General features: G+C 46.9%; 1 protein-coding gene across 6 annotated transcripts in view; it reads left to right on the top strand.

Moving 5' to 3' along the window:
• Positions 1-16,161, top strand: part of arvcfb (ARVCF delta catenin family member b) — a 219,705-nt gene that overhangs the window by 103,171 nt on the left and 100,373 nt on the right. The window contains exon 1 of one of the 6 annotated variants that reach the window (XM_069138261.1): positions 1,471-1,686. The exons of the other annotated variants lie outside the window; for them this stretch is intronic. Within the exon in view, the coding sequence (XP_068994362.1) occupies positions 1,666-1,686 (21 nt within the window). The 5' untranslated portion in view covers positions 1,471-1,665. Of the gene's footprint in view, positions 1-1,470; positions 1,687-16,161 lie in introns of those variants that run through there. 6 annotated transcript variants of the gene reach the window in all.

Genomic DNA, 16,161 nt, shown 5'->3' on the forward strand with positions numbered 1-16,161 from the left:
CAATGAGAGACGGAGGAGAGAGAGAGAGAGAGGGCGACATATCCAGTCTGGGAACCCTCCTCTCTATTAACACCCCCACTCTCATTCTCTCAGCCCTGGAGGGGTTTTGTTCTCTCGCCGCCTAACTTTTTTTGTTGAGCGAGTGTGTGTTTGTTCAGCTCGGTTGAGCTCCTTTCCTCCCCTTTGAGGTGCCGCTTGCGTTACAGAGGGACGATCCTTTCCTCTTCTCTTCTTCTATCTCCCACCGTTCTGTACATACATACAGCATCTCTGCTACTGAGACAGCAAGGTCCTTCTTTCAGCTGTGTCAAACCAGACTCGGATAGCCACAATTACACTGGATGTAATGTGATTTTGCTTTCAAAGTAAAAGCATTACCGTTTCCGCCAAAAATATTTGTCAGTCATTCTGCTGCCAAATAAAAATACTACAAACTTCCTGCTGGAAATAATCAGATATACGGTCACCGTTTGGTCACGAGTCCAAATACTTCTTTATGTGTTTGGCATTCATGTCGAAGTCCTCCGAAGGAAATGCGATCTGTCTAGTACAGCAAAATATTTGGACTGAAGAAATGACATTACAGTTAAAACGCACCTACTTCTGTAATAAGACCAACAGAAAATTTATTATTTTTGCTGTTTTGTAGAATTTATATACCAATAATAATTTGTTTTTGGGATATAATCCTGATTTTATTTTTGATATTCAGAAGTTCACATTTACTAAAACCTCTAATACACGCTTCCGAAAAGACGTCCTGTAAAGTGGTCCGATTACTTTGGAGTTTTATGGGCACAAGCAAAGAAATCTAAACTGTAACTGTTGATGTTAAAGATATGTTTAAAGGTTTACTGTGTAAGATTTAGGTCCCGTCTTGCAAAACCACTTTAAACTTTCATTATTTAAGTAATTTTTTTTAAAAGTCAGTCCACTGCTTGGTCTATTCAATCTAACTTTATGATGATCAGTTATTAGAAAAAGCTAACTACTACTTAACTAGGGCGCAACAGTGACTCACTATCGCCTCTTGAGGTCGGGGTGATATTACAAGGAGCTTACTTTTTTTTATCATGGCTGTTTTTTTTTTATTTTTTATATAAATATATAGATGCTACACAAGATTTACTGCTTGCTACTAAAAATAGTGGCTACTACTTATTATTAGGAAGCAGCTCGGCAGGCGGCTGTGTTTTTCGTTTTGCTTGCTGAACATTGTTAAAGTGATTTGAATTGAGTAACAGCACCTTTCACATCTTATTGGACCATTTCTCTCGTAACCACTTCGTCTCCTGAACCGGAAGAAGTCAAACGTGTACGTTGTTTTGTAGTGGCTGGCATACCTAGGATATATGTCCAACCCACCCGTCAAGCTTTCCTCCACGATCGCGCGTCGCACTTTTATTTTGAAAGGCGCACCGCCACACTTCCTGTGTCCCCCTCGCTAACCGTGGCTGGCTCGACGTAGCCGAGTAAGAGGATGGCTGCCTGCGTCTGAGCTGCTGCCTCTGCGCTCACAGTTGGGGGAAAACTCAACGTAAATAAACAAGGAAAAACGTGAGGAGACGAGCGGAGGAGAGGAGGGAAAGGAGAACTTTTTCCGAGAGGAGGAAATAGCTGTCACACGTTTCCCCGGGAGGTTTTTATTTTTCGGGATTTTGGACCATGCCTGCTGAAGTGAAACAGGTTCGTGTTGCTGTGCCTGCCGGTCTCCTCTCATCGTATCTTCAGCCTCTCTTGACTCTTCTTGTCTTCCTCCTGCTGCTAATTGATTCCTCGTTGTTTGTGTTGTGTCGCACACTTCTTATTTTAATCATCACTCTTTGTGGCTTTTATGCGGCTGTTTGTCACTCAGTTTGATATATGAAAAGCGGAGATTGACAGATTATTATCGATGTCCTTCAGGAGGATAGCGCGCGCGCGCGCGCGCGTGATGTGAGTGCATACATGTAGTCCGTGTGTACGGATGTGTTATACATGTATGTGTACAGGTTGGAGCATAACATCGGGAGTACACCACTTAGTGACTATTTCACTCTGTAACTAGTCATGACCATGAGATATGCGGTGGTGCTCCTATGTGTGTGTGTGTGTGTGTGTGTGTGTGTGTGTGTGTGTTTGGGGGGGGGGGGGGCCACATGCCTTGCTTGCATGCAATGCTGTGAGTTATGACTTTCCTGACACATTCATGGGCTCGGATGTGTCAGTGCCACATATAGAATTACTGATGTGATCAAGAGGACAAGCGGTGAAGTATTGAAAGTTTGTCCCTGATCATCGCCTGCGAGGCTGTGAATGAGCCCGGGAGCCTCGGGATTTACAGCCCACGGGCTGCAGTGCCAATAGTGTGAGAGACATGGCATTAAACTCTTTTTGTCTTTCACTTGCACAGATACCGCAGGAATGTGCTTTTGTTAGCTCTTGCGTGTGCGTTACTGTGTGTGTGTGTGTGTGTGTGGGTGTGAGCGTACCAGGGCATGATGTGCATACATTATTGGAAGTGTTCCCTGTGTTTGAAGCCCATCCACAGGCAGCCTACACCATCACAACGCTCTTTTCCCCCGCCAAGCTTGGCAGCGTTGAAATGCACAAAAAAAAATACAAAAAATTGGGAAGACAGATGTCCAAAAAGAAAGAAAGAAAGTAGAGGAGGGGAAAAAAAAACAACAACCATTTGATTGAATAAGGTCAACTTCTCATCAGCGCTGTTCTCCTCCACCAGGCTGAGAGGGGTGGAGTTACCAAACCCCTGTCTGGCAGACAAAAACAGTCTGTCAACTCTCCACTGTTGCTCTGATGATAATACGTTAACAGTGGCCCCTGTGGATGAGTGCGACCCGATAACTGGAGGAGCCTTCTGCAACTAGAGAGTTTTTCTCTCTGGCAGACTCTTTCTTCTTTTTTGATAGCGTTTGAAAGCTGCGCTCCAGTGTGCTCACAAGTGCGAGGCGACGGGGCAAAAAGCAGGGCAAAAGTTGCCCGTGGGAATCCCGGCTCTGGTGCGATGAGAACGAGATGAAATGCGTGTCAACCAACCCGAGTCCCCCACCGAATGCATCCCAAAACGGGTCGGCGGCGAGGTGCCCCCCCCCCCCCGTGTCCGTGACCCCCGTGAGACCGACACGGTCGGCATGCTTTGGGCCGGGCCGGCATCGTGGCGCGACCTTTTCAACTCAGATGGACATTCCTCAGCTCGGGAGCACCTGCTCGGGCCGCGCTGTAAGTGTGTCAAAATCCCACCTAAGCCATAAAGGGACGGGTGTCGGCGTCCACGTCGTGCTTCTTGCCTTTAAGACCCGTATTGAACGTCGTCATTTGAATCCTTCCCGGTGCCTCTTTCAGCAGCGATGCTCTCCGCAGTACTACGTATGTCCCTTAAGATGTCCGGTGGCTTGAAATCAATTGCGATATTCAAGAGAAACTGGGAGGGATGCTGCTCTGCCTTGACCTCATCTTAATGCCGCAGCAGAGCTTACAGTAGATGAGTTTGAGTCCACTGGAGATTACTGCATGGGCCACAATTAGTGGGGGAGTCTCCACCAGACCTCGTCTGAGTTAAATATAAACTGACCTTCATTTTACAACTACACCAGCAGGGTAGCGCCCAAATCCTCCAAATTTAGCTGCAGAGGCCGTAGCGTCAGCAGCTCATGAAAAATAGAGGAACAGATTTGTCGTGAAGGAGAAAAGAAAACACGATGAATAATCCAGTAGTCATCGTCTTGCCAAGGTCTATCAAAAACCTGACTTCACTTTTTCTCCGCGAGCTAGAAGGACCCGTCTGAATAACAAAATAACTCATCAGAGAATCAGCCAGAGACTAAAGAAGGTCTTGTCTTCAGACTGCGGGTTACTGCCAGATTCCTGACAGCAAGCGGGGGTTTCAGATGCAGCAGCCGAGCGCCACCCATCACCCCCCTCCACCCCCTCTACGATGCTGTTTGATTCCTTACTGAAATTAAAAAGCTGTCAGACTTCTTCCCGCGGGGGTGTTTTTGCATGACGGGCTCGAAAAGTCCCTGTCCCCCCCCCCCGCCCCCCTCCTCCTCCCCTCCTCACCACTTAAGGATCCCCTTTTGTGAGTGCGGAGGATGCGGCGTAGATCAATATTTGAAGACATGTAGAGCATGAGGAGCAGCATTGTGTGAAGGAGCGGAGGTCATGCAGGAATAATGCCAATGACCGGAAACATACGGACAATACGGTCCGTCAATGCGACGCTGTTGAGTGCAGGAAGTGGGTTTATGGGTGTTGGGGAGCGGGGGGGTGGGTGGGGGGTGGGGTCATGAGTGCTGTTGTGTTTTGAAGGCGAGACGGTCTTGGAGGAGGTTCGATCATATGGTGGCGCGACTGCCAATAGCAGATGGCCTTCTCGTCAACGCAGCCTGTCCATACTGGAGCATACTCCCCGTGGTTCCCATACCGCTCCCATGGCTCCACATGTCACAGTATCTGCCACCCCGCCCACACGCCACTTACTTCTGTCAATGGGTGCCTGTTTTTGGTTTTAAATAACCCGAACCTTAATTTACAAGGGGAAAGCCGACACCATATATGTACGTCCGCACGATAAGCACACCTACGTGGCAACCGCATCGTGTGCTGTGTATGTTCCTCCATCCAGCGAAAGAGCACAGTGGAACAGTTTGCACTTTTTTTCTTTGGCACATTTAACTGGCTTCAAATACCAAACATGATACATTTTTGGCAAAAAAAGAAAAGAAAAGAAAAAAAAGCTTTATTTTGCTTGATAGAAATTTGTATAACTTGTCATTCTCAATATCCAGTGTTTCGTTACCTCAGTTGGCTTGAGATATTTTGCCAGTATCCACATTGAAGAAAGCACGCCAAGCTTTGGCACGTCGCAGAGTCCGAAATGTGAGGATTTGCAGATTTTTCTCTGGCTTGTATAATTGAAATTGATCCGTTTTGTGTTGATTAGTTCTCTAATTCTTCATATCGAAATAATGAAATGAAAATGAATGAAAAGAATTATCTAAATCTGCGGCACAGTTGCCAGAGGATAGCGATAGGTCTACTTTGTCTGAACCTCCCCGATGTAACACTATAGCAGACATCTGGTCCGCCGAGTGGGTTAAAACAAACACGGAGAATTATGTGCAAATGCTATTTGACCCCTGCGAGAATTACACGCCACTATAGATAGAACAGCGTGTGTTGTCGCTCCGTGTCAAATGAACATGCCCTCGCGTTTTTCCAGTGTTTACCCTGCGTTTGGTGTTCTGTGTAGGTCCAGGGGTCTGTGCCACTCACTCAGCCCCTTGGCACCGCACCTCCCCCCCCCCTCTGCCTCCGCCTTGGCTTCCCCCTTCTATGTGTCCTAACCCATTTGGCTCGGCTGACAGCGTGACCGATGCGGGCCCGCACTCGCTCACTCACTGTCTGACCACTGGCGAGAACCATAATGCTCTCTCAGCTTTCATCATCACGCTGATGGAATTAAAAAAAGGTGAGTGGCAGTAAATTGGAAGGCTGGAGAGGAGGAGGAGGGAGGTGGGGAGGGGGGGGGGTGTGTGTGCAGGAGATGGATGCCTTTGTACCGCTATCTTTGGGAATGGCATGGTGGAGGAGAAGCGGTGCCTCGTTGAGATGGCAGCTTATTATCTTGTTGCTGTTGTTGTTGTTGTTTTCTTTTTTTTTACCAATTCAGCACTTCAGTGTGCCTGTTATGAAAACGGGTGCAGATTGCCTGCATGCAAACACAGTATACATTTCATGCCATGTGTTTCTATGGGTTGCTTTTTGTTCAATTGCTTTCAACTCACCTGTTGACGACTGTTTGACGGCACCCGTCGGTTTGTTAACGGGCGTTATGAAACCTCGAGTCTCGTATTGTTGCTACGTCGGAGCAGTTTGGAGCAGGAAGTGACCATATTTGGACGAGCTGGAAGGGAAGCGAGCGGTGGATCTGACTCGATCGGATTGGAAACCCGACGATACTACGTCCCGCCCACTGATATTCGTAACCTGACTGCACCACAGGCCCGCCCCCCAAAAACACGTCTTTTTGGAGCTTATTTTTTAATTAATGACGAGATTATTTTCAGATGGACCGCCAGAAAACTAAACCAGACGGAGTCTATGTAGTAGCACTCGGTGGTATCGCAGCTGAAGGCACTTCCTCACCGGTCTCATTTTTCAGACCCAGAAGCTACGTCCACTTTTATATACAGTCTGCACAGTATTTTTTTTTGTTGCTTTTCCTGCAGCCAAATATGGTATATCCTGCAAAGGTGAAGTGTAAACACAATACCAGTCCACTCTCCCTTTAACACACAAGTGCACACAAACACACACTGGAGGCTACAGAGGAACATCAATTGGATCCCCGGCTTATTTACTCCGTGTTTGTCTGCAGGCTACGGACAGGGGAGCCCTGTTTATAAGGGAGCGGGATTCGTGGTTTCCCTGACTGTGTCCAATAAACACCTTCCTATCTGTGCTTCTGGAAGCCAGCAACAAGAGCACATGTTTTCGATCAGGTAGATAAGGAAGCCACTCGCCTCGGAGAAAGCAAGAAGAGGCTCCGTACTCGCAGTGTGACAGCAGAGGCTGACCAGAAACCCGGGGGAATGGAGCTCATCACGCTTTAAATAAAGTTGTGCTTGCGGCCACATCAAGGCCGTAATTATTATTGTGGCAATATTTACACGATAATTTTCATATCGTTTAAGTGGAGTGATGTGATTACATAATAGCAACAATGGGATCCTTCTTAGTAACGACACGATCTGCTTTCATGTCAACCCACGCAACGCAAGGCAATTTTCTGGTGTATATACTCGCGTGTGTGTGTGTGTGTGTGTGTGTGTGTGTGTGTGTGTGTGTGTGTGTGTCACCACCTTCACTGGCTTCACTGACTGTACTTTAAGTTGCAGATGTGACACTTCTCTGGGCAGCACCAGCAGCGAATAGAGACCCTCGGTGATACTTAAAGCCGCTGATTGATGACATGTTGGGCTCCCGTTTCCCACCATCTGTTCTACAGAAAACATAACAGGCTGAATTTGACGCTAATTGACAACCAGACTGTACTGTAACTGTCTCTACGTAATATTGATAGTACAGATTTAATTTCCGCTTTGAGGAAGGGAACAATCGCTCAAGTGCACACACGTAAACAGTACAAGACGCAGCATCAGGGGATTCACTGATATGATATGTGCTATTTGTCTCGGTAAAGACGGTACAGTGGAGCTGTACTCTGGCTGTGCTTTATGCTGGGAAAACTGCAGCCTCCCAGAACCTTTAAGAGGAGTCTGGTTCTGGGGCCTTTTCAAAAGAACTGGGGCTTCTTTGACAGTTATGTATAGTTCATATAGGCTCCACCCCCTCCGTCCTGCAGTTAGTTGGGGACCTCTTAGAGGGGCCCTGAGAGGAGGAGGGGGGGTGGGGGAAGTAAAGTCCTCATAAAGCTTCCCTCAACCAAAAACGCAGGAACAAACCTCTCCCCTACTTCTCCCTTTCTCTTTTTAACCCCCCCCCCCTCCCGCCTCCCTCCGCCATCCTCCCAGTGCCAGCCGCATTGTATCAGGCGGTACATGCAGCATGGCCGGCGGGGGCCGGAGGAGCAGGAGATGGCTGGAGCTTCTATTGCGTGTTTAGTCTGCAACTTTCTTTTGAGGGATTAGCCCACTTCCTGCCTCTGGGCCCCGGCCGCTGGACTCAGTCAGGAGAGCATTGATCCTCCATCTTCGTACCATCTGTCTCATGCTGCCTTTTGGGATTAATGATTCCCTCGGACAGCTCTTTAGTAGAGCTCTCTCAGCGCTGGCTTGACTGTTCACGTCACGCTGTCATGTGACATCCGGTCGGTTTTCATGCTGTACGCAGACATCACAGTCTTTGAGTTTCTGAATTGCAGACAGATATTTTTTTTTTTTTTTTTATTCAACCTCCCACCTACACAAATGTAAAGTATCATTTTGTCATATATGTCAACTTGACTAATTGCCACATTTGCTCCTCTGATGCAGCGACTGGCTTAATGAGGTGTACACCTGTGACCAGCTGTACGTGATCACATGACATGTGACCCATCTGCTGGCAGTGTTCAGGTGAAAACATACAGCCAGACAAACCTATTGTGTTAAAATGAATGTTTCCCGAATCGAAACTTTAATGAAACATTTAATATGTTTAGCACTAATTTTGTTACTACGCCAGAGAATTGTAGTCCAATGTGCAGTTATATATTGACCGATATGAGGTGTGTGAGTCCATCACACTCAAATACTTTCATTCTTGATTACAGTTATCAGCAGTTGCAGCCAAATAGCCCCCCCCAAAAAAAAAAAAATCTCATAATTGCAGTGCAGAAGCCATAATAGAAAATCTCAATGTGTCAACATTTGATTTATTTGAATCGTGGTCCTGTTGACTTGTTTATATGGGAATCGTTTTAGAAAGAGACTCATTGTTTCTTCATATCTGAAAAAACAGAATCCATTTAACCACATTAGACGTACGTCCCGTTAATTCGGAGCTCTGTCACTAACCCTGTTGGGTATTTGAAGGCGAGGACTGGCCGTTAGTGACCCGCTGGCGGGGGAAGCGCGCTGACGAGGTCCGGCTCTTCATCAGAATGCCTCTCTGAACTTCGCAACGCGCTGCCGTTGCTGTAACTGCTTGTTGCTCGGGTCCAGGGAATAAAATGAAAGAGAATGATAAAGGAAAGAGGGGAAAGTCCAAACCGCTGTAAGCTAACCGGCCTCGGGGGCCACATCGGCCCATGATGCAAGCAGCTTTCACTGCAGCGGCCGCAGCTCCAGTCGCGAAACACTGCCAGCACACAAACATTATGCTAACCAGTGGCAAGAGTTCATCCAAACCGAGAACAGAACCTCCGAAGAAGATAAAGGAGTTTTCTGGCATTTTAACAGCTACCGATTCTCAACTGCTCGTACAGTTGGCTGGTTTCTACAATAGAGGCATGCAGGCACTGGGCTGCCTGTCGTATGCCATTACATGTGACGGGCCAGGCATTGTTACACACCCCCTCATCAGCTCTTGATATGTGCTGAGCCCGTTCCCAGAGGAGCCTGCTGGTGAACAATGGAGGGATGCGCCTCTTCGCACATTCCACAAGGCTCTATTGAGCTGTCTAATGAACCTCTACCGTATGCGTGGCCCGTAGTGGCTGCCGGTGGGGGGGGGGGGGGGGGGGGGAGAGCAGCTCCACCGTAATACCACCTCATCCCGTAACACCGTACACCCCCCCTCCCTCCTGCCCCCCAATATATAATTTGTTTGGAATGCGTAATAGGCTGTGAAGTGGAACGTGGTGCAGTGTTGATCTGTGCCAACCAGGTCTGCGGATACGGAGGGACAGGTGCCAGCCATCCGTGGAAGGTGCTGTACTTAACACTCCGCGCCGGGCTGGAGAGTGTACAATCCTGGCCCTGCGGTGGACTCTTTTAGAGCTGCCAGTATCCTGTTGCTCCGGCCAAGCAAGCTTTTAGTTTAGTAATAGGACATCGTGTCTGTGTGTTCCTTTTTTTTTTTTTTTTTTTTGTTTTGTTTTGAAGAGGGTGCAGCTGAAAGTTGGAGAGAAAAGGTTGAGTCAGAATTCAGGCCAGTAGAGCCACAGCACGTTTAACTGTCTCAACAGTCTTGCGTGATTAGAGGGGGGCGAAAACAAACCCAGGGACGCGAGGAATGAGCACAGACTAAGAAAAACAAAATGTACCAGTTTTCTCAGTAGTAGTCCCAGTTGTTTTTGTGTTTTTTTTTTTTACAGCCATTATACTCTACGATCAGAATTTCATTTTTAAATGATATATTGGTGTAATATCACACCTGTGACAGCTTAAATGGCATTTTTGTTTCTTTATTTGATGATCAAATACGGGGAGAGTGTCCATTGTCTGAGCGACAGGACGGTCATGGTCAGATGGCAAGTGTACATTAGCCATCAGAACACCTTGTTTTCTATCATTATTTGTGCTTTTACATGTCTCAAAAAGACAGCGACAGAAATAGCTCCATCCTCTCGACGCCTGGCTGCATGCTTCTTTTTTTTTTTTTTTTTTTTTTTTTTTATCTGTGCTTGTGAAAGAAAAGAGAAAAAAAATACAGCTCTGAAGATTGATGCTGCGAGTGCACGGCCCCTACAACATACCCAGTACATCACAGCCTGTGTTTTTCTAACTGGACCTTTGGCTGCCATCACTATTACACTCTCATGGGTTTTTATTTCCCTTCTGGCTTTTACTAAGTTGTCGTTGGTTACCAAGCTGCTTTTCTGGATCCTTAAAGATTCAAGGAGAGTCTCAGTTTAACACCCTGGTTGGTCAGCAGCTGTATAAAGGCATGTTTTTTTTTTTTTCTTTTCTACCTCCTCGTATTATAAGACGTGGAAAAAGAGTGCACTAAACCCAGCGAAGTTCTCAAAGTTAAGCAAATAAGGCCTGTTGACACAGACCTCCTTGAGTTCCCGAATTCTTTCCATCATATTGTAGTACAGTTAAGAGAGGCTTAATCCAATAAAACCTCACTCTTTGGTCGGTTTTGTGCTCCTTCCTTCTTGAATTTGAATGTGTGTGTGTGTGTGTGTTTGATGGTTGGGTGGGGGGTAGAGTAGGTTCCTATAAAGGAGTGACCAGCTGCAGCCTCTGTTGTTCAGGCCACAAGGGAACTCGGGGAGTGTTTTTGGGGTCACGGAGCAGCTACATTCCAGACTTGAGTTTCTCAGATTGGGAGTACTCATTCCTCAGTCTACTCCGAGCCATAACCCACCTCCTCCGTTTTCCGTGTGCCACTTATCCGCAGCCCTTCAAGCATAATGTCCCTGAAACACCGGTGCTAATTAAGGCTGCCGGTGTCTGTAACCGGCAGAACACGCATCAATGCCCTCCTAGTGCGGCGCGTAGCTGCGACTCGCGGCTCGCTTACCGGTGAGCCACAGCTGAGTCACAGGAGACCAGACCGAGTGCGCCCTTCCCCTTGATCCTTCATGTTCTCATGCCACTCATGTTGTGACTTTTACATGGCCTTGTACTGCTAATGGTGATGAAAGTGACGTGCGCTGAGTGCTTTACTACCTTCTATAATTACATGCAGAAATGATCTCAGATCCTTTTTTTTATGGATGGAACTTTTTTTTTTTTTTTTTAAGGCGGGTATAAAAATGTACCCCTGTGGCCTTTAGTCACGTAGCATTGCATTAATTGACACATCGGAAACACCATATCAAGACAGAAGCAGTCGCGGTGTGGTAGTGTTGATCTGGGGAGCCACTGGTAAAATCGACGTTTTTCTGGGGTGTTGACCAAGCGGCAACCAGCAGCGACGTCACCCTTTGGTTTGTAAACGGCCGTAATGAAGCTTCGAGTATTGGCCGGCGTCATCGCGCTAGTCCCGAGCGGTTTGGAGTCGTTAGTGACCATATTTAGATGAGCTGGGGATCTGACTCGGTCTGATTGGGAACCCGACGAAACTACGTCCCGCCCACCGATAGCCGTAACCTGACTGCACCACAGGCCTGTCAATCAAACAGACATGTCCCCAAAAACACGGCTTTGTGAAGCTTATTTTCTAATTAATGACGGATTATTTTCAGATGGACCGCCAGAAAACAAATTAAAAAGGCAACTTTAGCTAGCAAAACCAAAATAACTAGTGGAAAATAATTATTGACTTCAATGGGAGTCTGTGGAGTCGGAGGCTTTTTGGAGCCGACCTCTGGTGGCACCCGGTGGTATTGCAGCTTGAGCTCCATCCGCATCGGCCTCATTTTTTTCAGAGCCGGAAGCCAGGTCCACTTTTATATCCAATCAGTTGTGTTGACGCTTGTAAATGTGTCCTCCGTAGGTCTCGTACACTCGACAGGCGGCCTGTTCTAGTAGTCAGGTGTCAACACACACGTTCATGTCAAATGAAAAAAAACAAAAAAACACTGACCCAGTAAATTAAATCTGTTACAAATCAATGCTCTTCATCACGCTGATGCAAAATCCTGTAGCATATTGATTGCATTTAGTGGCCCAATACACGCAGCGATTCTGTTCACAGTATTCAGTGTATCGACATGTACTCCAACCAGATAACTGCATTGTGGATGTGGTGTATTATACTGCATGAGTTATAAGTCACGCAGCACTGGCATCAACTACGTGTGACCTCCCTGAACATGAAAATGTGTCGGTTCTAGTGTTTCACCAGTGGCTTAATCCTGATATATTGTTCATCAGTATACTGATTAAAAACAGAGATTTCATCCCGATGTAATTCATTCGTTGTGTTTTTTTTATTTTTTTTGTGTGTGTGTGTGTGGCTCCAGTTTGACAAATGATGAATATGCAAATATATTCATTTTCTGCTATATTAGCGATAACAAATTGCCTGCATTCTCCAAAGAGTCCTGAATTATTCCAACCAATCTCCCTGAAATATGGTCATCGCAGCAGGGGGCTGAGAGTTGGACGCCTAATCTGCGGGACTGCCTTCAAAGGGACGGATACTGTGTCCCCCTGCCACGCGGTGGTGTGGAAATCAACGCGGGCACGTGCACAGGGGACGATCGGAAATCACAGGCCTCCCGTCCGCTCTCCGCAATCTGAGGCTCGCAGGCAACAGGACTGGCACGCCGTCTCCGGTCCTCCGACCCCTCGAGCCCCCCCGGCGCCACAAGCTGCTGCTGTTGCGCTGCACTCCGGTCTCTGTGGCGAACAAGCCTCTGTCTTTTCTCTCCAACAAACCTAATTAACTTTCCCTCTCGGCGCAAACGCTGCCGCCTCTCTTCTGACGCAGCTGTGCATTTCGAGAAGTCCTCGATACTTTGAATAGTCTTTTTTGTTTTTGGTTGCTGAGTGTTTTAGGGCCCCGACCACGGCCAACACGGTGCCAATTCTCGGCACCTGATCTCTCAGAGGTTCTGCTTCAAAGTCGTATTGTGTTGCCCCTGTTTTTTGGGGGTTTTTTTTTGGGGGGGGGGGGGTGCAGAGTGTGGAGCAGGTGCTGCTGAACACTTCCTCTGCCTTTTCACTGCAGACAACCTCTCCGGGGAGTAGCTGGAAAGTCTGCACGATTTTAAAACCAGCTTTCTTTGGAATGTTTACGATAAAGAGGCTCTTGTGTTTCTGTGTTTGTGCACATGGTGGGTGCCGAGCTAATGTCACAGAGGCTGCTATATATGAACTCCCGTGTATTGTGTATATTTGGCAGTGTTTGGGAACTTCGCTAGCAGCACTGCAGCACTGTGCAATAAAGTTGTGAAGTGGGTCACCCTCGCTGTAGTGCTGAGGCTCCTGTTTTCTCTCGGAGGAGCGCGCTTGAAACGTATAGCCAGGAGAAATGTGCCACGGGCGGACTTTACCTTTTGCTGTGACTAGACACATTCCCGTCCCATGTGGTCATGTAGGAGCTTAAAAAAATGATATCTGCATGCTGGTGTCCCTCGGTGATTTACTCGGGAGCGTATCCATCTGTCTTTGCCAAACGTTGGATGCACCAGCTCTCCTTTACTTCTCACTGGTGTCGCAGTAGGTTTCATTTATTCAAGTGCAGCTTTCTTCTCATTAGAATTAGAATATTGTTTTTGGCTTGCATGTTTCATAATGAAGCAATTGTCAACACGCCTCAGAATTGCTTCACTCAATATGATTTTTACTTGGGCTGGTATTTTCCCCCTCCAGAAGTTACAATCTCTTGGCTCGGGGTTTCAGCTTGGCTGCATTGAATGACGAGTATTTGGCTGCTCGTGGATCTTTCAGTCCTCCCTGGCAGGCAGCGCCGCCTTAATTGTTGCATGCCTCAGGAACGTGCCTCGCTAATGGGGCTGTTGGAGTTCCAATCAGTCAGCCCTGCATTTTTCTCTCTCTCTTTATATCTCAGCCTGAAACGAGCAGGGCAGCCTTGATGATGCAACAAGCTGCTCTGGGCGATGGTGACGGCGCGCAGGAGGCTGCGGCCCGAGGAAGGATATCTCTTTCATGCCTCTTTTTCGGCGGGCCGTCAGATGTCAAACTGGAATCCAGCAGCGATGGCGTTTTATGCTAATAAACGGCGGGGCTGTTTTCGTGCGCATCGCCGGGCTGATCTCGTGCTCGCGAAACAACGGGTGTGATGAAATATGACAGCCGTGCACTCAGACAGTTACGACGACTAATTTCTCAGACTGTGACAGGCTGATTCGAGCTCCACGAGCAGAGAATCGGTTTTGATGTTACTCCAGAAAAGCCTCAATGGGGGTTGTTTTGTTGACGCCGTTACGGATGCTGCTATACTCTTTTCAAGTAGCTCACTGAACAGTCGAGCTGCTAATCCTCTTCGACATCGTCGAGCGCTCGCACAGGTAAAAGGTCCCTGAAAGATCGCAGTCAAGGAGGGGCTTTTCCCGTAAAAACTCCAGAGATTTGCATAATAGGAGCTTATTGCTTATTCCCTGAATTCATTGTGGTTTGAACGGGGGAATGCCACCATCTTTTCACTGAAAGTGTCCAACGGCTGACTCATTGTTGGCCCGCGAGTCTATAGAAGGTGATTTGGGAAGCTGGAACAGCAGTGGTCTAATACCTCAAATGAGTCATGATCCATGTGATGCCCCCCCCCACCCCCACCCCTCCCTCTTCATCCTCTTTTACCTTCTTTACAGTCCATGGTCTGGGTCTCACAGCAGCTGATGAGAGGAGATTTAACTATTCAGACCAAAATGAGCATAATTTTGCTCCCATTTTAGCTGCCGGCCTTTTTCTTTGCTCCCCTCTGTTGCTTAATCTTTATTTTGGCTTTCGAACAAGTGCTGAAACTCCTGGCAAGGAGAAGGAACCTCTAATGGGGGGGTATGTGAGCACCTTGTCGCCATATGGGGCTTGGAATTCCACAGAATTGCTTTCTAATCTCCACAACATGTTAGGAATCCGAAGCCCTCGTTTTCCAGGAGAAAATAGCAGTCAGTCCGCTCACCACGTGGCTTCTCTTTTGGCGTGCAGCGTGAACGCGGCATGTGTAGCACCCCCTGCAGCACTTTAGACTTTTAAAACACGCACATGCACACACATGGGACATTTACTATGTCTATGTTGTTGGGGGGCGGGACTCTTTAAGTTTAGAGTCAGACCTACTTTCAGCCCGCTTTTTATTTACTGCATGTGTATGTGTAAATATTCAGAAGGAGGTTATTCCTCCGCGCAGGCATCGAGCACCGGCCGACGCGGGCTGAGACGGAGCAGAGTTGGGAGCGCCGGTAGGTTCTCTGATTTGCATCCTCGGCCGATAAGCTGTCTCCTCTGCTCAAGTAAAGTAGCTGTGTGGCAGATATCATTGCCCTTGTTCCTGTGGCGCGCTGCACTGCAGGGCAGCGGAGCAGTTCAGCAGCTTCGCTATTGTTCAAGGAGGTCTTTCACCGACTTGCTAAATGGCTGCTTGGTGATTCGAGGCTGTCGACTTCCCGGAATAACGGATGCCCTCATCCCTCGTTTGGCTTTTCTTTTCCCAGACGGTGACAGGTTAAATGGGTCAGAACAGTGTGTCGCATGACTCATCGTTTCTCATCCTGATTGTCCCTGGGGAACTTCTCTCCTGACGTTAGGTTCACATAATATTTCCTGTGCATGTATGTATGTATGCACATTTATAAATGTAAAACTCATATTTAGAAACTGAACTTGAGTTTAGCTCGGTGGTTGTTAATAATATATTCTTTTCTGTCTTTTAGCAATATGCACATAGCACATTTTTCCTGGAGTTAAATAAAACAGAGTTAGAATTTGGAGAGTTTATTTTCTCAGTTAGACTACAGCTTGAGTTCAGGGAGACATTGTGCAGCTTTGTTGCCGTTTTAGTATTTCCCAGCATACCTTAATTATTTCTTCATAACTTTTGAGGATAAAGCAGCCAAATTAAAGTGAAGGTTAGAAATTATATTTACTTTTGTTAAGTTGTTTTAATGAAGACATAATGATTCATAAAATAGGTTTATGATTCAAAACCATAATTGCACACGGCAGGAACGTAATAGATATACCGATCATTTAGCTTGTAGGTTTTTACACAAGTTAAGTAATCATGCGGCATTTTTTTGTTCCACACACTGCATATAAACACTCTGCATATATTAGTGCTTTATAGATTTGTGACAAATATGTTGTTAGTTTGTAGTCATTTCTATATAAAGCCATTATATTATATTTAAGTGTCACC

Source organism: Embiotoca jacksoni, unplaced genomic scaffold (assembly GCF_022577435.1).
Source record: "Embiotoca jacksoni isolate LCO1_2020_lvr unplaced genomic scaffold, fEmbJac1.0.p SCAF_8, whole genome shotgun sequence".
Taxonomy (NCBI): Eukaryota; Metazoa; Chordata; class Actinopteri; family Embiotocidae; genus Embiotoca; species Embiotoca jacksoni.